Source organism: Anser anser (genome assembly GCF_964211835.1).
Source record: "Anser anser genome assembly, chromosome: 6".
In the NCBI taxonomy this organism is placed as follows: Eukaryota; Metazoa; Chordata; class Aves; order Anseriformes; family Anatidae; genus Anser; species Anser anser.
Genome location: NC_139726.1, coordinates 5,568,839 through 5,595,203, shown reverse-complemented (window position 1 = coordinate 5,595,203; position 26,365 = coordinate 5,568,839). Strand labels below are relative to the sequence as shown.

General features: G+C 34.6%; 1 protein-coding gene across 12 annotated transcripts in view; it reads right to left on the bottom strand.

Annotated features, from left to right (window-relative positions):
- LRP1B (LDL receptor related protein 1B) overlaps positions 1–26,365 on the bottom strand; it is a 546,211-nt gene that overhangs the window by 189,499 nt on the left and 330,347 nt on the right. For all 12 annotated transcript variants that reach the window (XM_083841828.1, XM_083841833.1, XM_083841832.1 and 9 more), the window contains 8 exons: positions 22,925–23,122; positions 20,353–20,557; positions 18,798–18,962; positions 17,484–17,728; positions 9,279–9,410; positions 8,081–8,308; positions 4,096–4,270; positions 3,690–3,784 (listed from right to left, as the gene is read on the bottom strand). In XM_083841828.1, the coding sequence (XP_083697954.1) occupies positions 3,690–3,784; positions 4,096–4,270; positions 8,081–8,308; positions 9,279–9,410; positions 17,484–17,728; positions 18,798–18,962; positions 20,353–20,557; positions 22,925–23,122 (1,443 nt within the window). The remainder of the gene's footprint in view (positions 1–3,689; positions 3,785–4,095; positions 4,271–8,080; positions 8,309–9,278; positions 9,411–17,483; positions 17,729–18,797; positions 18,963–20,352; positions 20,558–22,924; positions 23,123–26,365) is intronic.

Genomic DNA, 26,365 nt, shown 5'->3' with positions numbered 1-26,365 from the left:
TATATTCGAGTATGGGTGACAGGCTTACACCCTATATCAAGGCTGTTAAAGTCAACCTGGTCATTTGGACTGTAGAAAAGAAATATTTATACTGACTCTGTAAGCAACTACCAGATGGCAATACTATGTCCCCATTAGAACACTGACTTCGAAGCACTTGTCCTTAACTGACTACCAAGGCATATCTGTCTCTTATTAATACTACACATTGTGCTTTTCAGAAAACTGAGATGAAAGGAAGACAAGGCCCATCTATCCATTGAAGACCAAGTATTACAAACTCAGACTGCTTCAAAGAGCCTAGAATCATCAGCTAGATGAAAACTGCTACTATTCTTAACAGTGAGCTCATACATCTATTTTGAGTAAATGATGTAAAAGAAAACATACTGCAATACCCTGAAAGAACTGTCATAGCGGTGACCTGCTCTTACATGTATCTTTACTGCACATAGACCTAATCTGGTACAATTAATAACCTGAAGCCTTCTCCAATTCCTCCTTCCAACACAACATTAAGCAGCAAATGAATGGACTGAAGATCAGGTCTTGGTGATCAGGTCTAAAATTAAACTATACAGTTAAAATTAAGTCAGAAAAATAATTACACAAATGGTATCCTCCTCACAAATAAGAAAGATCAAAATAATTTAGTATTATAAAAGGTATCATTTATGTGTTAGTTAAAATACAGGTATATTATTAAGAATCATTGAAATAAAAGATTTAAAAAATTCTCCAGAGAGTGTAATCTCTTATTTTCTTAGTGGCTTAAGAAAGATTTTTTTAACTGTTTGTGGCTTGCTCGCTTTCATGTATAAATACTTGTGTGTCTAAAATTTGGAAATTTCTGCACACACATATTTAATTAAAAACAAAATAAATAAATAATTTTAAGATTACATTTCAAGTGCCAGTCTCAAAAAGATTTTTGGTTCAAATCTGCACGATTTTGTTTGCAGACTATATATAAAGAAAAGGAAGGACAAGTTCACAAGTGATATTCAAATAGTCAGCCAACAAAATGAAACAGTATCAGTTACAAGAGCAAATGGGTCTGTACTAGACCAAAATGGAAACTAAGCTTATTTAGAGTGAAGGACAGACCTCTGCTTTAACAAACAAACAAAAACCCCATAGCCTATAACTATGGAGTCCCTTTAATATAGCTCAGAGTGTGATTCAGTATGTTTTTAAATATTATTTATCCAAGATATTCCCATACTTAATATGAATACAATATTCCATAATTTAATAATACCTGTTTCCTTAAAAGCAATCCAGTGGAGGCATGCTTTTTATTTTTAGAGCTTTATAAAAATTCCTTAACTGATGATAAGTTCAAGACACCCATAATCAAATGATCTGCCTCAGAAAGTACGAAGCTAAATATAGCAATAAATCTGAATCCCTAAGAAAGTAATTTAATGGAACTCCATTGACTAGTTCTTTTTTCAACTGATCTATATATGTCAGTATTTGAGGCTTTTAGAACTGAAAAATGGACTATTAAGTTCTAACTAGCATCTTAAGACAAAAGTAAGAGACAAAATTTGTCTTTGTAAGATTATCGGTTTCCAAAATATTTAACCTACACAATCTTGGTGTTCATACAGAATATTTTAACTGAAATCACCTCCTTCTTTCAAAACCAAACTCAAACTGAGAAAAAAAAAATGGTGTCAAGCCAACTGAAGAAAACATAAATGTTCAGGACATCTTAATAAGCCGTATATTTTTCAATAATCCACTCATGAATTCACTTATTAGCTCATTCACCTCATTCTCCAAATACTCCAAATTAGCACTACATGAGCTGGAGTATTCCTTATAGAAAAATACAGTTTCTTGTCTTGAAATGAAATGCTACTTTGGATCTTCAGCAGTTTTTTTCTTGTTCTTAGTATGGAATGTCTTATGCTAATGATAATAATTTAAGCTAGTAAAATGGGTATTTTGCTCATGTATGGGTGTGTAGAGTACAATGTTGGAAATTTAACACTTGTTTTATCTACAAAACAGTGTATTGATTTTTCATCAGATATACAACAGAATCTCTTTTCACGTTCATCCTGACTGACAATAGAACTGAGCCAAGATGTCTACCAATTATGAAGTATTTCAGCAACTGACAGGTGCAAACTTTACTTTCGCTTTACATACATATACACATACACAATTTACTTACTACATGCTTTATGATTTATCACACTTTCAGACAGGCAAGAAGAAGGGAGAAACAACTAAATCTCTTTGGTATCCTTTGTCTCACTATTATGAAGAAGAACCTTCAATCTGGAATATAACCTATTTGAGTAACTCAGATCTCAAAGGTGTTAAATTAATCTAATAATAAAGAAAAAAAAAATCTCACTTGCAGCTCTGTGGTAAAGTAAAAAGCTTATGTCACAATCCTCAGTCCTACAGGCTTACAGAAATGTTTAACTGTATGAATAGTCCATCTCGTACCACTGAGACTCTACATCCATGAAGAAAAATGTCACAAAACCCACACGGATTTGCACATGCAGCCTTTGACCGTACCGATATATTTACAGAAAAAAATGAGTACTTACCACTCTACCATGCATTTGGTTCAGTGGCTTTACTGCTACTCAGAACAAACTCAATGACAGAAACCATAAGGACTGCAATTTAGGACCTTGTGACCTATGATCACAGGATATTCAGTGCAATAAGTTGCACACGGTCTTACTTCTTAATATTGCCCAAATATTATTATATGAGTTTATGCTTCACCTCAAAATTAGTGGCGTTACCACTCTTTTCCTCCAAATAAACAGACAACTGTTTTTTCAGGTGGATAGAAATAAAATCAAAATCAAAAATAAAACTGTTGCCAAACATTTTCTATAAAATTATTTGAATGTATTGTCTAAAATGCATGTTGTGTTTGCTCTAACATCAATTTTATTTCATTCATTTTTTTTGCTTCTGCAAGTTTAATACATTCAGTTATCAAAAGCCATAAATTCTTTAAAACATAAACAGTTTATTGATGGGCTTTTAATCTGGCAAAGGTAATTGAGATAACTACTTTAACTCCTTAAAAAAAAAAAAAATCACAGAAAGAAAGGAATCTGAACAACAACAACAACAAACCTAGTACACATAGAGAGTATATAATTTTCAAGAAAGTGCTCCAATTTACTGCCAACTATATTAATTCACAAATATTAAAAATGAGGTTAAGTCATATGAAATGCATGCTCCAATTTATCCTCTCTATACATAAAAAAAAAAAAAAGAGCCAAATTATCTTTTCATCGTGTAGCTGGGATTCTGTTGAGGAAAGTTCCAAATTTCCACCAGTCAAAGAATGCTCTCGCATTGATTAAATTGATTAAATTAATTAAAACCCCACTCTGCACTTTTTTTTATCCATGTCCTAAAGTAGAGAGATACAGGTGGGTTCTACTTCACCTTTGGTCCACATAACTAAGAGTACACTTAACGCATTACAATAGATTTCAACTCAATTAGAATGGGCCAAAAATACCTTAAATGGTGAAACACAAAAATACATTAGTGTTTTCCATGTCTTTATGCACGTTCTTATCACTTTTAGAAAGTACATGAAAAACATGGTATATTAACCAGGATTTCAAAATAATGTTTGTATTAAAGTACCATTGAATAAAAAAAGAAACAGCAAAAATGGTATTTACCGACAGGATCTTTTTGATTCTGAAAGAGAATTTTGCTGTTGCTGCCATCCATGTTTGCCATGTTAATTGTGTTTCCATCGGTCCAATACAGCTTACTTAAGAAGAAAATAAACATATTGAAAACATTGCCTTGTGTACACAACATTTTTAATGCACCAGAAGTGAAAACATGTTCATAAATTTAGAAGTAGGCGAAATATACAAATAGCAATTACATGATTTAATTAATACGAAGCTTTAGTAGAGAAACATTATTCAATTAAGAAATTCTTAGAAAAGTCTTTCAAACGGATACATTTAGTTCAAGTTTGAAAGACAACAAAATGGGCAAACAAAATCTGAATGAAGAAGAAATCATCTGATGAGCTTTACAACAGTTTATTTATTAAAACCACAGATATCTTACCCTTTTACTGGGTGAACTGCAAGACACTGAGGTTTATCAATTCCATGGATGATCGAGGTTTTCAAGGAACCATCTAAATGTGCCACATTAATTTGTGTTTCATCAAATTCTGAGCTAATCCAGTATAAATTACGTGATATCCAATCCACTGCAAGACCTCTGATACTCTGAGTATCTGCAAAAATTAGAAGCAGTTGTTCTTTTGATTTTCTTTCTAGACTATTCTCAGTCTTTGAGGGAAAACAAACAAACAAACAAACAAAAACAAGCAAACTTTATTCTACAATTTTTTAAACAAATTTATGCAATATTCTGAGATGTATTTGTAAACTGGTTATCAAGAACGAATAATCATGTTTCTTCCTTACACATCTGAATAAGTACCATGGAATTTGCATTAAGGATTTGGGAAATCCTCCTTAAAAAGTTCTAAAAAAATAACATAAAACCTATTGTTCAAAAATAATAATCAGACAGACTCTTCATTTTCATAGTGCATTCCTCTATTTAAGAAAGCATTTATTACTCAGTGAGCTATTAAAAAGTGTTTTTTTGAAAAGATGATAATGTGGAATGAGTTAGCTTTGACTAGGTAGTTTAAAGATCACATTTAATAGCCATAAAATTACTTGTGAAATAAGAAAAAGGTTCATGTTTGTGTAGTCGCAAGTCATACTTAACATGTAGAATACTAAGAAGCTTTCTAAAACAAAGCAATACTGAAGTTTAAAAGTCTACTTTCTTTATCACTGAGCAGGTTCACTATATAATATGTAAATGGTTCAACAGCACATAAATAGTTAGGTAGCTACAGCACTGAAGAAGGTTTTTGAGTTCTGGAGCTGATAACTAATGTTGCTTTGAAGATGCCAACTTAACTTCCTCCTTAGGCTTTGAAAAGGAAGGATGTTATGCAGCTGTTTATAACAAACACCCTAATCCTAAACCAAAGCAGCAAGAAATCTACTTGTATTCACTGATTAAGGTTTAAAGTGTAATTTATCAAGAACCACTGGAGGAAACTACTATTCTTACTGTAGGTATGACACTGGATATGAACTTCAAAATAAAGACAAATGAGAAAGAGAGATAATTTCTGAAACAATGTATTTTAAAGTTTATGCAGCCCAGCACAGATAGCTCTATCCAGAGTCTATCACAAATATTTTTTATTAAATATGCAAGACTTTTCATGGGAGGTCAATGACTAACAAGAATAGGCACTGCAGCAGTTAGAAAAAGCATGCCTACTAGAAGGAATCAAGCTCTGATGGCAGCCAGTACAAGTTGAGCTAGCAAAATATGAGTAAGATATGATTAATTACATAGCTTCACAAGTCTCTTTGCATATGAAAGCCTTCGTTAACAATATATTGATTAACAATGGTAACATATGTTAATATCTACCTTAAATGGCGGGAATTAATACCAAGGTAGCAAAGTGATATTCTGCCTAGGCTTAGCAGCGGTTCATGATGCATCTTTGTAGGTGAGGAAGGAGGCCAAGGGTGATTTCATTATAGTTCATAGTTTGTACACTATCTCTTCAGCAATTTAACTTGGTTACTTTCACTGACAGAATTATAGCCACTGACAAACTAACATGGCTGTTAGTTTGGCTTGGCCTGCATATATGTAAGGTCAAATGGTTATTGTGCATAAGAAAGTTTGCCAGCTTTCAAGAATGCATGAAAGGACACTGAAAATACAGCCTTGACCCACTTTAAACTGTTCCCTTGCCTCTTTTTTCTTTTTTTTTCTTTTTTTTTTTTCTTTTGGTTGGAAGAACTAGAAAAACAAGGATTTCATCCTCTTAAAATGATTAAAGTATGACTTCAGCATCCTTGTGACATTGGTATGAGACTTCATCCAATGGGAATCCTACTACTATATGCCTATAAAGCTTCTTAATTTTTTATGACAAGTATAAAAATGTAACTGTTAGTGAATGAGATCATTTACACAAAATAAGTACTCCTTATAATGTCTGGATACATCAGAACATGATAATTTTGCAAATCATTTTATCTAGTCTGCGACAGAAGCTAACATCAACTAAAAAAAAGATAAAATTATGAAATAATGCTAAATATTAATAATAAATATTATGATAACGATAAACAGAAACACATGGTGAGTCAGTTTCATTAAACTTCATGAAGTTTTTTGATGAGTTTCTTAATTTTTCACTGTATATTTTATACAGTAAACAATGGTGTAATTCTACTACAATTTAAAACCAAACCAAACCAACCAACCAAACAAATTCTCTTTTAGGCACCTCAGTTCATGATGTAGAGAAGAACTTCAAGAGACACTATAAAACTCATTCTCCTTATTGGTACTGAAAATTGTCTCTTATGAGATAGCAAAGGAAAAATAAAGATACCCATACACAACAAATTACTTTATCAATCTACATAGTCAAGTGGGGATATTGCCATACTTGTCCAATGACTTTCTAAAGTTTGCTAATACAGAAGAAATGTCTTCTAAAGTGACACCCGGGAAAGAATATTTATTTATTTATTTATTTATTTATTTCTGGGGTTAACTATTCTAAAAAAGTATTTTCATTTTTTTCATTTGCTCTCAAAATGAAAAAGTCTGATCTTACAAAAGTGAGTTATTTCTTTCCTCCTCTTCCCCTTCAAATATACACTCAACAATTTGCCTCCAGATAGTCCCTGTCAGACAGTTCTGCTTTTTTAAGGAGTGATATTGCAAGACAAAGAGGAACTGAGGGGAACTGAGGGGAACTGAGGGGAACTGAGGGGAACTGAGGGGAACTGAGGGGAACTGAGGGGAAGGGAAGGGAAGGGAAGGGAAGGGAAGGGAAGGGAAGGGAAGGGAAGGGAAGGGAAGGGAAGGGAAGGGAAGGGAAGGGAAGGGAAGGGAAGGGAAGGGAAGGGAAGGGAAGGGAAGGGAAGGGAAGGGAAGGGAAGGGAAGGGAAGGGAAGGGAAGGGAAGGGAAGGGAAGGGAAGGGAAGGGAAGGGAAGGGAAGGGAAGGGAAGGGAAGGGAAGGGAAGGGAAGGGAAGGGAAGGGAAGGGAAGGGAAGGGAAGGGAAGGGAAGGGAAGGGAAGGGAAGGGAAGGGAAGGGAAGGGAAGGGAAGGGAAGGGAAGGGAAGGGAAGGGAAGGGAAGGGAAGGGAAGGGAAGGGAAGGGAAGGGAAGGGAAGAGCACCACTAGCAAAGAAAACAAATGGTGTCATTTTAGTACCGGAGCTACTGCCATAAGGTTGAAAAAATCAGGTACAGACTCCTCAGTCCATTAAGTTTCTGTATTCAAAGTACTGAGCAAAAAGTGTCAGAACAATGAAGGTGCTAACTGCAGAAAAAGCAGCCAGTCATGATTTTCCATTTGCAGGTTTTTTTTTTTATTGTTGAAATAAATCTACTTATTAAAAAAGCTCAGTAAAAAGGAAAGCTTATGTTCTATTTTATGTAACTGAAGCAGCAAGAACATAACAAAGATGTCCAGTATTCAAAAAAAAAAAAAAGTAATCAAAAGACTCCAGTTCCTCATGTCCCCACTGAAGTACTGAAAACAGCTTGATGTCAATCAGCTTGAACACGACACATATTGCAAGAGAACAGGTAAATACATAACAGCAGTATCACCAAAATTACAAAGCTACCATATGGTGTGACTCCTTGATAATGCCAAATCAGAAAGATCTACTTGCAATTTTTCTGCTTTTCATCTTTATTCCTTCTACCTTCCCCAGAAGGCAGTATTACCATTTTTTACGACACATTTGAATTTTGTATGAAAACAATGTTAGTTATGTACCAATATATCTAAATAAAAATATATTATGATTCTATAAAATGAACTAGAATCCTAAATAAAATTGTTTTCCTATTGTTTATATGAATTATCCAATACCAGTGAAAAGTATACCAAACAAGAATATGAACACTTAGAACACGTGAACTTTTACCTAAAACCAATTATTTTTAATTCAATATTATATTATTTACCTCTTGAAATAATGGTTTCTAAGCCAGTCCCATTAATGAAGGCACGCTTGATTGTCTGTGTTTTCACATCGGTCCAGTACAACCGTTCCTCAACAGCATCAAAATCTATGACTGTCACATCGTCAATGTCAGGAACAGTGAAGGCTGTGATGAAGTTGAAGTATGGATTCTCTATGTCCACTCCTCTTATTTCAGAATGCCTCGCATAAAGAAGAAATTTCTTCCTTTCTGGTAGAAGACAGGAAAATATCACCACATTCTCTTTAAATCATTGCTAGCAGAAGTCAAAGTTATTTGTTTAAAATCAAGTTACAAATGTGTAAATACAGTTTGTGTGAATGATTTAACATCTCCAGAAAACCTGCACCTATTGACATTTGAGAAATAATGTTATACAGCACAAAAATCACAGGAAAAATATATTAATTTTGGATACTAGATGTGATGTCACTGTGCCACTAAATCAATGCAGTCTAGTGAAAGACTAGGGAAAAATCTTAAATAACATTTTAAACCTTCTATCCCACTTATCCCAATCAAAAAGAGCTTAATTTGCGTATCATAACAAATATTAACACTTGGTGTATTTCAGGGGAGCAGACTATCACTGTAACAGGAAAGTTCCGCAATCAACAAAACTCAGTAGAAATTCCACAATGTATATGTGGAATATTACAAGGTGTATATTACAAGGTTTTACTGATAATAGACACAATTAGTTGACATTTAGAGGGCTTTTATAGCTTTAAAGTGTTTATTATATTTTTTTTTAATAAAATTCTCCTACAAGGCTATATGTCTAACATTTGCTCTTCATTTTGTTTTCTTAATCCTTGAAAATGAAACTAAAACAATTTTAGAAAAACAGACGGAGATTAAAGCTATTAAGTACCTTTTTGATATTCAGGTTAATTGACTCATCACTTTCTGATGATGAACCTTACACCATAAATCCTTCTGTTTTGCAAAGGTAAGTTCTAATAACATATACACACAAGCAATAGAAAATATGATCATGATGGTAAGTATCAATGCTACATATAACCCATATATAAGAATAAGTTGTCAATTCTGAAAAAGGAGATGTCTCTTTTAAATCTATCATTAAAATGCTCCGTAGAGATTGTTTCTAAGGCTATTTTAATTTGTCCAGTTCAAAGTCTGAATACAATTGTCAGGCCTTGAGAAGAAAACTTACCGTAACATGTTTTCTTGTCTAAAGAAAGTTTCATCAGATGTGGACATGCACATGCAGCACTTCTGTTGTGATTGATCAGACACATGTGAGAACATGGACCTCTGCCCTCATTAGCAGCACATGGATTGGAAGCTAAAATTGTACAATGAAACACACAAAATATAAAAATAACTTTTGGAGCTAGTCACCATTCTTGTAGCACCAAATATTTTCTCATTATATCATGATTACTATTTTTATCCTAAGCTGATTTACTAGCTTTTTGCTGAAAACAAACAAGATTCTGGGAGAAAATTTAACTCATTAACAGTTCAAGAATTTTTTAATAAGATTTTTAATATTAGTATTCTGAGAAGTGAGAAATACTTTATTCATCTAAATCTGGAGTAACACAGTAAAGAGAAATAAATATTTCCATAGAAATGTAATCAGATATCAAGATGTACACCTCATTTTAAAGTGCAATACTAAAATCTGTTAGTAAGTATATACTGTAAGGCCTAATCTTTGTGACTCCTTCAAATTTCTCACTGAAATTTATGGCTAAATGACATTTAAAAGGTAACTGCTCAAAATGTGATCAATATATTACTTATGAAGTTTAATGGCCTGCTCACCTTCTTACTGATTTGACTCTTGGATCTCTTCCTCTGTTTATAGACTGAGGAGAGGAACACCCTTATTTAGTTTCTTGTTGTATATTTAGTATCATCAAACAATATTCCTCAAACGAAATATTAAATTGCAATAACTAATTCCTCATTAAAGACAGTCAAGAGACAAATGAAATTGTAACTGTACTGAGTGAGTTAGTAGCTGCTTCTAACATTACAGAAAGCTGTACTAAAATATTTTGCTACGTTAGCAATAATTGCCAGTGATGTGACTTTCTGTGACATTAAAATTTGATTGTACAAAGTCCTACTTTAGTTGCCATGCTATTAACCTTGTCTCATTTGCTGGTGTAAGGTACCTCTTTCGTCAAAGCAGCATAAGCTATACTGGTGAGAGAGTGGTGAAAATTATCTTTGAAGAATGACCAGGACTACTGAGCTTGTACTTGTAATCAATTTTCCTAGGTTGATAATGAAATCATGCCCAGATTTTTTTAAAGTTCGGGCAGTCACAAAATTTATCATTCCAACTTCATGAAGCCAATGGATAGAGTTTTCCCAGTGAGATATTAATTTTGCAGTTTATTTATAACATTTAAATATGAACAATTGCATACTCCTAACCAGGAGGCACGGAACAGAAACTGTCAGTGAGGACATCAACAATACATTTCATTTTGTCAAGAGTAAAAGCTTAGACTGTGAGATGAACTTCAGCAAATTCAATGTTTCCCCTCAATTTGACCTATTAATTAGAACATTAGTGGAAAATCTAACATGAAAAGATAACTTGAAAACAACATGCAAAATATCTGCTTTTTTCAAAGAAAAACCTCGCCTAAATGTAACTTTTTTTCAAGCAACTTCCTACATTTCTCTGAACAAGATGTGCTGAAATTGCTTTAAAGACCAGCAAGTAAACTAATTGAAGAAGACTTCTTAGTGTTACAAAAGCTAGCAACTATTGTTATCTTCATTCATTATTACACGAACATGGAATGAAAATTTCAAAAACTCCGATTAATGGGTTAATAAAATTCTATCTAGCATTTTCCATCATTCTATCAAAAAAATCACATTTTTTTATATTTTTCTGTTAAGTCCCTTTCAAATACTAGTAGCACTGGAGGCCAATCAGCTCTTTCCCAGTCTTTGCTATTTTTCCTGTTATTCCAAGACTTATTGAAAAGAAACATCACACATCCTCTTTGTCATCATTTCTAAATCTCTGACAAGAAGTCAGCTGGGCCAGTAGACTTAAAAATATTCAGTCTTGGTTAATAATTTAATATATTCTTTGACTGATAACAGACTGTAAATACCCTTTTATTATCTTTATGTGATGGCTATATTTGATTTTGGAGTAAACTACCATAATCTAAAAATGGTGTATACAAGCAGATGTGTATATATTCCTTTTACATTCATACTGCTTTCACCGAGTAACAGTTAAGTCTATTCTTTACTTTTTAATAGAAAACAATTCTCTTGAAGAAAAATAGGTATGCTACTGGCCTGACTCACAAAACTTTGGCTCTTTCATTTCCTTGTGCTAGTTCTAACACTTCTTTCTAATTCTATCGTGAATCACCATAAAACCATTCCTTACTTATCTTCTCCATGCCATTTAGGATTTCACAGACTTCTTTCGCAGAGAAGCCTGTCTATAAGCTTTATTTCAAGATGCAGCACCTTACCTGTCTTCATACAAAAACCTTTCACACACTTTTGATCAGCCTGTCAAGCTTTCTCTGTATCTTTTATATGATCTGCTTACAGCATTCAAGATGCAGGAGTGCTATGGATTTATACAGCATCACAGTTCACTGTGTGGTTCTTTATTCCTTTCCTAATCAGTTCAACCAATCTATTTTCCTTTGATCATGGCAACCCACAGAACTGGTGTTTTCATCCAACTGGCCAGCCTTTTGCATTATTTAATTGATTTCCACTCCTGATTGCTTGTCAATCTAGTGCTCTTACAGTACTGTGCACAGTTAGACATGTCACTCTTCATCATCTTCTTTGCAGTTTTCTTGACTGCTGTCTAAAACATTATTTAAACAAAATGTTCATTTTTCTTGACCAGTAACCCTTAAGAAGCTCCAGACATTCTATCACTAGTTGACAAATGAGAGATTATCCTGACAACCTCTGAATATGCATTTGCTATGGAGCAATTTATATTAGCTTTATATCGAACCCTTCTGTTCTTGGCATCAGATTTCAGCTAGAAAAAAAAAAATCTTCTACTTTAATGGTGGATGACATGATTAAATTCTGCCTACACCTTCAAATATATGCACTTTACTTACATCAAAAGGATACTTTTAAATTGCTGACAACCTATTCTCCATATTATTTAAAACCAGTTATAGATCTAACACACTGCTCACCATCAATATTTCCTGTAGTGTTGCTTTTCATAGGTCCAGAGACCATTCTGTAGTACTTGGTCAAGTGAAAATCTTTATACTACCTGATTGTAACTGACTATTTCAGCATTAATTTTTGGAATTTACAAGTTAGCCCTGATCAGAAAATGCACTAGTTCTCAAATATGTATTTATAACCTATATTCTCTATTTCAATTTCAGTTTTTAATCACTCAAAGATTTAGTCAGTATACCATTTATACATTCGCCATGAACCAACATAGACAACAGCAATAGTAGTAGCTACATATAGAAAAGCTACAACAATGAAAAATTATGTGAATAAGTAACAGAAATGAAATGGCTGATAAAATTCAATATATGCACTAAAATATACATGGGAAAAAAATAAATTAAAAATCCCAATTTACGGATACAAGGATGAGCACAGAACTAGCATCTATATGTCCCAGATCCTTTTCTGAAGTAACAGAATTTATATTTTGCTTATGAAATGACTGTCCAATAACCCTCATATTACAAGAGCTAGGATACACTGAACAGAAATATCAGCTATTAGGGCCACGATGAGCATGATGAGGTTGTCTTTCACACAGTGCACAGTAACACACTGAGCCACTTGTCCAAAAAGTTGCAGACATCCAGAGTTTATTTAAGTTCAAAAGTCAAAAAGAAAGGTTCATGCATGAAAAATCTGTCAAAGGCTTTAAGGCACAAAGATACCATGTGAGGTTGAAAAAATCACTGAGTTACAGCTTACTGGAAGCTGACAGGCTATATGGGAAGAGCATGGCTGTTATCTTCCCCTAGGTCCCCGCTTTAGGCACTGATCAGCTTCAGTTGACAGAGAGCTGATGTTGAGCTGGGAAAGACAAATGTAGGAAAGTAGGAAAGAGTGTTTTTTATAATTCCTAAAACAAAAAGGAAACTTTCAGAAGCCACAGAGGAATCCAATTTAAAGTTTGGAAATGTTGTATATATTTTGCAGGATTTATAATACATTATCAATCTTACTGCTCGTTTCGAAGTAAAAATGATGTATACAAGAAACTTATGATAAAATCTCAAACACATACAATTTTAAAAATCCCTCCCCAAATGAAAAAGCCCAAACTTTGCTCATATGCTACATTTCTGTAAAAGACTACACAAGCCTCAACAGAATATTGTAGTAAAACAGTGCTAGGAAGTTAAATGATTTCCATGTTTTAATTACAAAAAAGCCCGGTGGTACCAGTATGCTTTATATTCAGCAGCTTTTCTACTGCTTGTCTTAATTTCCAGTCTATAAAAATTTAATCTGCAAAATACAAAAATAATATCGTAGCCACTTTTTTTAATTGAATACAAATTATTAATGAAAAAAAATAATGTCACAGATACTTTTTTTTAAATAACTAATAAAATTATTAATGAAAAAAAAATGGGAATGTGTGAGGAAATCACAACTTTCTAACTTTTTCAAGCTGTGATCCTTCCAATGCTTATGTTTACCCCTCCCATCACTATCCTTAGTAGTATAGCTTGTGGTACAAATACAGCTTCTCATGCCTAAAATAGAAGACCTTGTTTTTTGAAGCAAGTGGATTTTTCAAATATAATGGTAGTTGAGAAAATATTTTTTCCTAGAAAATCTGCATTTTCTATGTTAATAGCATTTCTGACACACTGCTTTGATTCTGTAAGATAAGTGGGTCTCAAGCACATATTCCTGAGATGTGACATCATGCTGCATGATATCAAGGAGTCTTCCAACATTCCCTGTCTTTACTAGCAGGTGAACCTATTACCCATACAAATATCTCACTAAAACTTTATTACCTTAAACTAGCACCTGTCCTAGATTAACTGAAATACTTTTAGCTTTAGGCTACAGTAGTTTATTTAGCTCTGCTGTACTTTATTTCAATCAAAATAAGAAACATGAACTTAAAAAACTAGTAACCTTTCACCTTTATAGGTGACCCAGATGCATACCTACGGATCTGAGACTACAAAATGCTTGTCTTTTTATGCTGTATTTATTTTGACATTTTCCCATGAAAATATAATGTTAATTTCATTTTGGAATTTGAAACTGTATATTATTTTGTTTGTTTTACTGTACAATTGCTACAAAGGCAAGGCAAGGCAAGGGAAAAGGGAAGGGGAAGGGGAAGGGAAATAAAGATGTAACCGAATAGCATCACCTTTTGTCTCTAGCTCCAGTAAAATTTCATGTAACTTACTGTAGATTTGTAGGAAGGAATTGCTTCCACTGAAAGATAATTATTTAAAGTAAACCCAGAAGGCTAACCAAAAATTGAATTTGGTATTTTCTGCATCATAAAAATTGAAGCTGCAATTACACAACTTGATATTTAAACTTCTTGATGCTGGCAAATTACAGCTGAAAAGTCAGCTTATACCTTCCCTTAGGCCAATATATCTATGACGATGGACTATCATCTCCCTAGGCTACAGTCTCTCTCTAAAGAAAGATCATCTCCCAAGAAGTTGCCTGGCGCCAGTCCAAACTGAAACAGAACTTGGTTTTTCTAACAGTAAGAAAAGGCTAATGGGGACTCTTCTGCTACTGTGAAGACACTGAATATAGAACACAGGTCCTCAAACACCAAACTGGAGGAAGTGACTAATTATATAAAATGGCCAAAAGCCTTACTTGAAAGTGGTCCACAGAGATGCATATTTATTCCACACATTTGAAGGTACTGGACAGAATACGTGAGATAACATGATACAAATTTTACAGTATTTTGTATTACCATCAACTTTTTGGAACAAGAGTTTGACATTTTTTGACTTGGGTGCTCACACTCCAGTGGCATTTTTTCCTTTCTTATATTCACATACAAATTAAGTCACTGTACTTTGTAATGTCTCACAATAAAAACACATGCCCAATTGATTTTTTCAGCATCAGTGTTTTCCTGGACGCATTCCAAGAGCTTTCCCAGGTAGAAGTTACAGCTATGTGGTTATATGTAAATATGGCCTAAATACAGCCATAAGCTACAAAACAATATATTAATAGATAATGCACTTGGTGTTATCTCAAGCATGTCAGAATGTACATTGAACTCAAAGCTACAAAAATAGGAGAAAAAATGTACATATACATACAAATGTACATATGGGAAGTACATATTTGTACAAATTATATATGTTTTAGTATATATTTACATATTAATTATGCATTATTATAGATGTGATAGCTATAAAACATATATTATTCAGGCTTTATATAATCTGTATCCTTAAGACCCTTTTGACTAAATAACATATCAAAAGTCAAAGACAGGTCAAAGACAGAGAATTAGAGACAATGAAGTTACCAGGGAAGAATGAACAGCTAATGGGATACGCGAGACAGTAAGACCACAGCAGAATAGTTGTTGCAGTAAAAATAAACATGTGTATAATTAATAAGAGGACAACTCACTTCATTCATTAAACATGACTTGCTTTCTTTTGGATGATCTGTTTTGATGTTTACAAATAACTCATGAGATATTGATATAAAAATATATAGAAAAGATTACATAGACTAATTCTTCCCTCCACTGGCTTATACAATTAATAAAAGAGTAGTGCTACACTTATATAGGAAAGCTATATAGAAGAGTTAGACTATCTTGAAAAAGCTGGCACTCCAGCTATGATTAAGAAGTTCTCAGTTCTCATCTCTTTATGATCAATACTCTAACGTATCTCTTTCCAGGTATGGGTTTTAAAACCATCAGCAACATCATAATATTGCCTTCCTGTTGTATACATGATTTTATAACTTTAGATATATTTTAAACATTGGCTTATACACATAGCTGTATTGAAACGTCACTTTACTTTGTTGTTCATTTTACGTGGGGGTTCCACTGGGAGACTGATCTCCAAGTACCCTTTCAACAAAATAACTGAAGATATTTACTAAAGAACACTTTCTTCTGCTCAGCATCTTATTATATCCTTTCACTACTACTTCAACTACTACCTCATCCTCCAAAAATGTGTTAAGTCCTTTTATAATTAATTTGGTTCTAATTATTGGTTATGTTACTAGCAGGGTCTTCCATTTTTCACAAGGAATTAAAAAGAATATTTCACTAAATCAGACAATCCAATAGTAGTTGGGTATTTACTTATCTTCAGCTACAATAACTCAAGACCAGATTGTATTCATCTCAAAAGTTAAAACTGACCAGATTGCATTTATCTCTAATGACAAAGCCTATGCACTTTGCATAATTGTACAGCAGTGTTCTGGTATAAATAGGTGTTATGCTATAAAAGCTAGTATAAAGTTGAAATGATATGTATGCACATTGAGAGGTAAGTTATATATAGATGAAATTGGGAAGTTACAAAATAATGTAAAAAGAAATAATTAAAGAATTTTGTATTATATAATTAATGCATATACTGTGAATTTCCTTTCAGCTTTGATTGTTATCTCCAAAAATAAGATTTCATGTTGACATTTTCAACTGTGAACTTATGCCTCCAGAAGGCTGAGCTCAACCTTCCATGAAAAACATACTATTGTAATTTGAAATTGCAAGTTGTTAATGTTATTTAAAAATAAAAGTTGTTAAGTGAATAGGAATCGCTGTGGAAAAGCATCTGTTTAGGGGCAAGATCCAACTGCAGCTATAAAAGGTAGAAAAGTAGTAGTCTCTACTAGTAGAATCTAAATTATGTAGTCCTAAGTATGAATAGCGGGACTGAGAAGCTAGTAGAGACAGAGAAGTGAATGCCAAATTAAGAAAATTGTAACACTAAAAGAATATTTACAACTAGAAGTTGCACAAACAGTTTATTTTACAGAAAAAAAAAATCTTCCTTTAGAAAGAAGCACGACAGCTAATATTGTTACGTTTGCTTTTGTCAGACTAGTTATAGTTACTTCAGTTACAAAAAATACTGTATTCAAAGCTTTTTAAATATATGTTGTTCTGCACTATATTTGTAACAGATGAAGAGCAAGAGTTCACATGGGCAGCATTCACAGACACTGATCTCACGTTAGTTCTCACCTGAATAAAGATTCTATTACTACCCAAGGAACACTAGGGATGAATATGACATTTAAGTAAAAATAGTCAGTTCAAGGCAAATCCATATACAGACACAAGTATATGAGAGAGTACTTTTTTCCTCTCATATAAATAATAATTAAGTGTTCTATAAATACGCACCTTGTGGTTGACGACTTGGGTGATATATCTGTAGATCAAATGGCTGAGCACTTGTTTTTTGTATTACACTGACATTCTGGCCAGTCCATTTATTGGCTTTTGCAAGTGTATTGGTCCGCCAATCTGTCCAATATACTTCACTCCCATACAAGGAAACAGCAAACGGGTGAGAAAGATATTCATGACCCCGTATAATTTCTATCATGCCGGTTCCATCATATAATGCAGAATAAATAGCATCTGATCTAGAAGATAAACCCAAATTTAAGATTACATAAAAATAATAATACTAATTAAAAAAATCACACAGCCATTATGAAATTGGTGCAAAATGTATTAAGACCTTATCCTTACACTGTTAAGACCAAAGAATGTTTACAGAGCATCACCAACATCACAGTTGATTTAGTTCACATTTTTAATTCCCTGACTAAGGACGTGAGATACTGTTTTGTTTGTATGCTGTTTTTAAAGTCAGATTTACCTCCATGCTGTGAAAATACAGAAAACAAACAAACAAACAAACAAACAAAAACAGTTTCTATTCAGAAGAACATAAGGAAAAGAAAATGTTGAGTAGCTTGGGTCTTCCGTGTGTTAGTGCCAGGGAGCACTAACAGCAGACTGCTGTCTAAGACACAGCAAGCCAGGAGCCATGCATGATACAGATGACAGGGCAGAGACCCCATCATCCAGGACCACATCCTACTGCCCCTACGGAAGGTGAGTACGGCAGGTCCCAGCAGTGGCAGTCATGTTCAACCAACAGTCCAGGTCATCAGACAAGTTTCTGGTGACAAGACAAGGTCAGGCAAGGAAGACAGCTTGTGGGTTGGGGTCTGAACCGACAGGATCCACTGCTATGGCTGAGCTGAAATGGGCTCCATGGGCCCCTGGGAAGTCCAGTCATGGCCATTAAGATCTGGTGATGTACTCAGGGTCCTGACAAGGAGTTGTTTAAAGACCACAGCTCACTCAAGAACAGAATTTCTCATATGTAGATTCTTTTTTATTTTAACCAAATGTATTCACTCACTGAATGGATCAAATATACTCCCATACAGTCATACATTGACACACTCCCTTAGTCAATGTCTATGCACCAAAGACTGCTAAGGACAAAGAGCTGAACCACAAAGTAATTATGTATAATAATAATGCAATGAGAGGAATGTCCATAAACTACATTCACACACAAAACTCTTTATGTTCAGAATGTACATATCTACATTCCACTTACAACGTATCTCACGTTTTTGTATGTAAGAATAAGGATTTATAAACAGATAACCAAGAATTCTGTTATCACTTTACCTGGCATCTGTCCATACTATTCTTTTTTCAAAGTGATCCACTGTAAGGCCATTAGGCCAGGCTCCAGTATCCATATCTTTATATATGATCTTTCTTTCTGCTCCACTCATAGAAGCAGATTCAATGCGAGGAAAATTTGCATCCCAGTCTGTCCAAAATAGAATTCTGGTGAGAGAAAAGGAAAACAGATATAAGAACATCTTTGAAGCATGTGAAAGAATATAAATGTCTCAATGACAAAATAGTTGGAAAAAAGGTTCAGTCACTCTCATTTTTAAAATGAAATGAATGTGACTTTCCATTTAGTGCCTAGGAACACTAGTACATACTATATTGAAATAATGTGTGAGGGTATAAATGGGCCAGTCACATGCAAATGGGTTGCTGTTCAGTCCGCTTGACTGACCATATTCTGCACGTTTTGTTCTTGTCTTCCTGCTAAGTGACATTTCTATCTCCTTGCCTAGGTGAGGACCTCTACTCTGCATGTATGTTGTGTATAGATACCTACTAGGACAAGACCACTGGTGCTGTTCATGTCTGTGCTGAATGTTTTAGCCTTTGTTCACCTATGTGGTCAGTCGTGTGTATATGTATGTATGTTTACGTACGTTGTGTATGTGTGTGTACGCAAGGACTGAGAGTACATGCTGAGTCAAAATGCTGGTTGGAATTGAAGACATGAAGCTGTGGCAGCCTCACCTCTACTGAGCTACAGCATTTGTGCAATCCTAAAACAAACATCTACTTTAAATTATCAGTGTTTCTGTATTCATATTTACGTGTGAAAAGACTGAAGAGCTATTCCCATCTGTGTTCAAAGATTTTATTCTTTCACTATTTCTAACAAAATGTAGTATACAAATGCCTCTAGCTTTCCAAAAGGCATATTAAGCATTCATTTTCAGGAAGATTGGTGATTTGATTTGGTGGTGGGTTTGTTTGCTTGTTTGTTTGTTTTCCCCCAGTGATTTAATTTGAACAATTTATCTGCCAGTTCTTCTGCAAATAGGATGCCACTTTTTAAAGTTCTCTTTAAAAAGATAACCTATGCACTCTTTAAGATAAGCTATGCACTCTGTAAATAAGCTTACTAGCAAGTTGGCAAACATTATCTCCATTTTGAAGATCAAGAACAAAACAAAAAAGGTGGGATTTACCTTCCCTGACTTTAGTCATCTAAACTATGTTTTTATAGTCACGCAAATATCAAAGTCAGATAAATTGTCCTGGCAATATCTAAATCTGTCCATTAACTGACCACAGGCTCCAGTTATTATCATCTACATTACAAAATTAAAGGAAACAATCACACAGCAAGAGAAGTATTTTGTCAACAAATAGTATCTCCTGAGTTACCTTTTCTTAACCTATTTCGTCGGGGCAGAACACACTGTAAAAGATGGTATTTCATTAAAAATACAGTTTCAGAAATTATTACAAACAAGTTAGGTTCTATAACTTACAGCAAAAAGGAAATCAAATTATTTCACATTTAAACCTCAATTTTTAAAATACTCCGCAACATGAAAAAGTAAATTTTTTTTATAATTACCCATATCTGGGATCCAAAGCAATAGCCCTTGGATGTTCCATAGCTCCTGCTATTAATGTTGTTCGCAAAGTACCATCTAGTTTTGCAACCTCTATTTGGTCCAAATTGCTGTCTATCCAGTATATATTTCCTGCAATCCAGTCTACAGTAAGACCTTCAGGTGTGGCCAGGCCATGTTGTACCACCACTTCAATGGCACTAACACCTTAAAAGAGAGAAAGAGAGAGAGAGGGAGAGAGATTCTTACAAAACTAATACAGCCTGATAGAGTGGACATGGACATACAGATCTATCATATGCTCTTGGAATGAGCTCTTGATTAATCCAATGGATGACAGCACTCTTTCATTCCATGTGACATTTTTTCTTTGGAAATGGGGTAGACTGGTGTAAATAAGTACATTTCTGACAGTACATAAATAAATATCATTCTATATTAATTGAAATTTTTAATTCTTTGATAGTTTAGTAAGTAAAACCCTGAAAATTTCAATGAAGGCCAGGGCTCACATGGAGTCACACAGCAGACATTCTTGTACCCTATTACCAGGGACCTCTTTTGCAATATCTGTGAAGGACATGCTTGTGCTGTCTCCCACTGACTAAACATACCAGACAAATTTCATGCAGCTCTATTTCACTTTCTTGTCAATCAGAAAAAGAGAACACTGAAAGATAATGATGAAGACAGAAGGAGCAGGGAGAACCCTGTTTGGACTACACAGTTTGAAAAGCACTACAAGAAAACCTTACTTTTTTCCTTTGAATTCACAATTACAATTATGCTGTCACTGTTTACAAAGATCTCTTCCCCACCATAAAATTTATCTGGATCTCCAAGTGATTCTGCACAAACAGCAACTACAGAAGCATTTTGTTAGCCCTTGGGAATTCCAGGAGGGTGCAGCGTTATTTATATATATACATATATATATATATTTAATAAAGCACAGAAGTCACTTGGCTTTTGATACAGTGTGATTGTAACACAATGTGATGACAACAGACTACCTTACTAGTTTCATACAAACACCACAAACACTAACGGAAAGTGGCAAGACTTTGGTTCTCTTTACATACTTAGCCCTGTAGGCTACTTCTGTCCTAGTCTGAGCCCATGGATATAAACGTACCCACAAATACCATCTACTATGGAGGAAAAAAAAAAACTGTCAGAGAACGTAAGCATGAGTGCATATGTGAACTCTTATAATAGCAAATTTTAGATACGTCCATCAGTTAGCTCACACAGGAGTGAAAGCACCTGAATAAACACTTTAACTAAGAACATCATGTATAAATATTTTTTAATATATTATTAAATAATATTAAATTATATTGAGTTATTGGCCATAACGATGTTACCAGAGAAAAGAACAACTCTTTCTGAATGCTATGAAACTACAAAGAAAAATCTTTCACCTAGTGAAACCTGATCATTTATCAGACATCTGATAAATTCTTGCATTTTATCAGTGTCCTGGTTTCAGTTAGGACAGAGTTAATCTTCCTCCTAGTAGCTGGTAGGGTGCTATGTTTTGGATTAGGATGTGAAGAGCGCTGATAACATGCTGATGTTTTAATTGTTGCAGAGCAGTGTTTACACCAAGCCAAGGACTTCTCAGCTTCTCGCTCTGTCCTGCCAGCGAGCAGGCTGGGGGTGCAGCAGGAGCTGGGAGGGGACAGACCCAGGACAGCTGACCCAAACTGGCCAAAGGGGTATTCCATACCATCTGGGTTCATGCTAAACAATATATAGGGGTGGCTAGCCGGGGTGGGGGGCCGGCTGCTCGGGGATAGGCTGGGCATCGGTCAACGGGTGGTGAGCAATTGCATTGTGCATCACTTGTTTCATACACATTATTATTAGTAGTACTATTATTATTATTATTGTTGTTATTATTTTCCTGTCTTAATAAACTGTCTTTATCTCAACTCACAGGCTTCACTTCCCCGTTTCTCTTCCCCATCCCAGAGAGGGAGGGGGGAGGGTGAGCGAACAGCTGTGTGGTGTTTAGCTGCCAACCAGGTTAAACCACAACAATCAGACATCTCATGGCTCTCTAAAACTTCCTGAGGTGGGGAAGTGCAGAGGGAGGTGCCGGTCTCTTCTTCCTGGTAACGGATGACAGGACACATGGGAACGGCACAAAGCTGCTCCAGGGGAGATTCAGACTGGACATTAGGAAAAAATTTGTTTCCTGTGAGGGTGGTCAAACACTGGAACAAGATTTCTAGAGAGGTGCTTGATGCCCCGCAGTACAATTCTTGTAGTTTTTTAATATGGTGAAGCTAAATTGCAAAAAAAAAATGAAAAGAAAAAAAAAGATATTGAACTCATTGGACCCTTTGAGGCTGCCATTTTTCCCCCCTACAGTGTATTGCAAAAGGAGACTTTTATAACAAAATTTTGTTCTAGCAGTGCACCAATCTAGATACACACCCTTTTAAAGGCAGAATGCCATCAAAGATCCTCTTCGTGTGAATGGTAGCTCAGTTACAATTTAGGAAGTCCAACACCCTGTAACTGCAGTTGTTCTGACAATTAAGAAATTAAAGATTAAATTCATACCTCCAGTATCAGAAAGCTTGCCTCTGTAAATTTTGTCTTCTACCACATCTGTCCAGTACAGTAAACTCTGACTGAAATGAAAATCAAGTGCTATTGTATTTCTTAAACCAGGAACCAAGAGGCTGTAGTCACGTTTGTGAAGATCAATTTTTCTGATCTCATGTCGAATAGAAAAAATTATGAAAGCCTCAAATGGATCTGGAAGCAGAAGATTATACATTTCAAAAGAATGATAAAGAAGAGATTATTACATATTGCTATAAATGACAATTGGAATAAGAACAGCAGAGTATTTTTTCAAGAGAAACATGATTAAAACAATTAACTTTCTCATAGTCTTTTGAATATATTTTATATTTTTTAGTCCTTTAAAATTTCCCACTTCTTCATTCTAACATTATCTTTGATCACAATAAAATCAGAAATATCAAACTCAACTATTGAACCATGGTTTATAGCTCCACCAAAAATAGTTCCATAATAAGATCTTTAAAAAGACTCAAGTTATCAAAATTAAAATCTGTTTTCTCAAAAGCTTCAGAAATATTAATCCATTAAATTATACATTTTTCCACAGCCAGTTAGCTGAAAACAATTGGCTTATATATATAACAATAATATATATAACCTACTTTTATTTATCCATTTATTTATTTTAATTAAACCCCACTGCAAACTACCAAGCAAGGAAATTAATTTTTTATGTACTTACTGGTATACCCCATCACCAAACCCACCTACCACTAAAGTTCTCCTTCCTTTGCTATTCAAAAAATTCATGTAAATATATACAAAAGCTCTCTGTGTAGGTCAACCATACTATAAAATTGATTTTGTATATAATTCTTACACAGTTCAGATTAGGGAAAGTTTTTCAGACAAGTAGCTTTGTTAATGGATCTCTGTAAACTTTCAGATAAACTCAATATATCCACACTAATAAACAAAGGTTTTCACACTGAACCACCAGAAAGTGGATGTGGTTTTTTTTTGTTCGTTTGTTTTGTGTGTGTGTGTGTTTCAGTTATTTCTCCTAGAATGCAATACAAGTGTACATTTTTTATTTTTTTTTTAAGTTAAAGGAGTAGATACCTCTCTAGAGTTATGTTTCTGCTGATGTACTTTTTCATAATCTGCCTTGGCCTTTCCAAATGATCCTTGTGTTTGTTAAAGCAATGACTACCTTTCTGAAAGGCCTATTTTTCAAAGCTCTGCTGTGGTTGAATAATTTAATGAAGAACGGGATCACTGACATTAGTAGCAGTTTCACAAGTATCAGTTATCTAAACCTGAGAAACAGTTTAAGGGCACTTCACAATTTCTGGTAAATTGGCAGCCGTTATGCAAGAAACCACAGGCTAATAACAACTTGTGTTTTAGGCAACTCCAATGCATAAGAAGATACATGATATAAAACGGCAGTAGTTTCTTCTATGTTTCTCAGTAATAAGCACCAAAACTGCAAAAAAGAGAAGAAAATTAAAAAATATGTGCTTCCTTGGTGGCTTTTTTTTCCATTCAACTAGAGGAAGTCTACCTCAAACTAAATAATGTAAGGTACAAATCATCAGATACAATGATGAAAAGGTTTAGAATTTAATGTGATTTTAACAAATTTAACATACAGTACATAGAATGTAAATCAACAAGAAGAAATGGGTAAGAAAATACATGTAGGCAAAGTAACACCATTTGGGTGTTTGAGGCTTTTTGGTTTAAATGAGCAGATCAAATTTTTATTTTTATTTTTTTTCCCTCTTCCTTCCCTTCCTGCAACAATACAAAGATATACATTCAGGTCTTTGGTTACTGTGACTGATATACAATCAAGTCACTGTTGTGATACTACATAAAAAAAAAGAATGAGTTATACTGTGACAAACATGAGACAAGGATTGCAAATTAAAAATTTCTCCAGAAAGAAGTCAGAAAGTAGACAGAAACCAGTTTGTCCTGGTTTCAGTTAGGACAGAGTTAATTTTCCTCCTAGCAGCTGGTAGGGTGCTATGTTTTGGATTAGGATGAGAAGAGCGCTGATAACATGCTGATGTTTTAATTGTTGCAGAGCAGTGTTTACACCAGGCCAAGGACTTTTCAGCTTCTCGCTCTGTCCTGCCAGCGAGCAGGCTGGGGGTGCAGCAGGAGCTGGGAGGGGACAGACCCAGGACAGCTGACCCAGACTGGCCAAAGGGGTATTCCATACCATCTGGGTTCATGCTAAACAATATATAGGGGTGGCTAGCCGGGGTGGGGGGCTGGCTGCTCAGGGATAGGCTGGGCATCGGTCAACGGGTAGTGAGCAATTGCATTGTGCATCGCTTGTTTTGTACACATTATTATTATTAATACTATTATTATTATTAATTATTATTATTATTATTAATTATTATTATTATTATTATTATTATTTTCCTGTCTTAATAAACTGTCTTTATCTCAACTCACCGGCTTCACTTTCCCATTTCTCTCCCCCATCCCAGAGAGGGAGGGGGGAGGGTGAGCGAACGGCTGTGTGGTGTTTAGCTGCCAACCAGGTTAAACCACAACACAGTTTTACTCAGGTTCCTCTATGACAAGGATATTTAAATACAGTCAAATTGCTAGCACTAATGATTATAACTTGAAAGCAAAAGCTTTCCTAAAATGAAAGCCCGAGCACAAACAAGATGAGACCTGAAAACTGAAGAATCGTTTAGCAAGTTACAAGAATACCTTTTCTTTTGACTAGAAGCCTGGCTAGTGAGTTGTGAACTCAAGTCCAGCCATCATTCTGCTTTACATGATGTAGCAATCAATCACAGTAGTCTAGTAGTCTGTATGATTGGAGTGGTCCAGAATTTTACTAACCCCCCCCTATTGCTGTGTGTCTATTAAGTACCACGCTTCAAGGATAATAAGCTGCATAAAATTAAGTATGTAATTGATGGGATACCAGACCAGTAGGGAAGAATCTAGGAAATTATCAAGCTGAACCTAGATCAGCAATGGCTTGGCACTGTAAATACGGTCATCACAAGGCTTGCATATGAAATAAATATAAATCTTACCTCCTTAGCTTTAGAGAAGACAATCTACAATACTGTACCCTGTTCTGAGCATGACTCTTAAAGAAGAATGTGAATCAACTACAGGAATTTAAGAGGAAATTAGCAACCTTTTTAATAGGTTTAGAAAGCATGACCTGCAGAAAAAGAAGGAACGAACTGGGACTGCTTAGTCTAAAAAAGAACAGAGCAAGATGATGAGTGGAAGTACATAAAATTCTTCAAAGACTTAAGAGGTTGATAATATGGAAATGGGAAAAATCTTGTTTTCTATATAAATAACAAGTAGGCCAAGGATTAAAGGCTTAAAATGGAGCAAGATGACTCAGAAAAGCCAGAAAAAAATCTTAAGGGAGAGTGGAGCACTGAAATGTATCTCCTCTGTGAAACTGGGAGT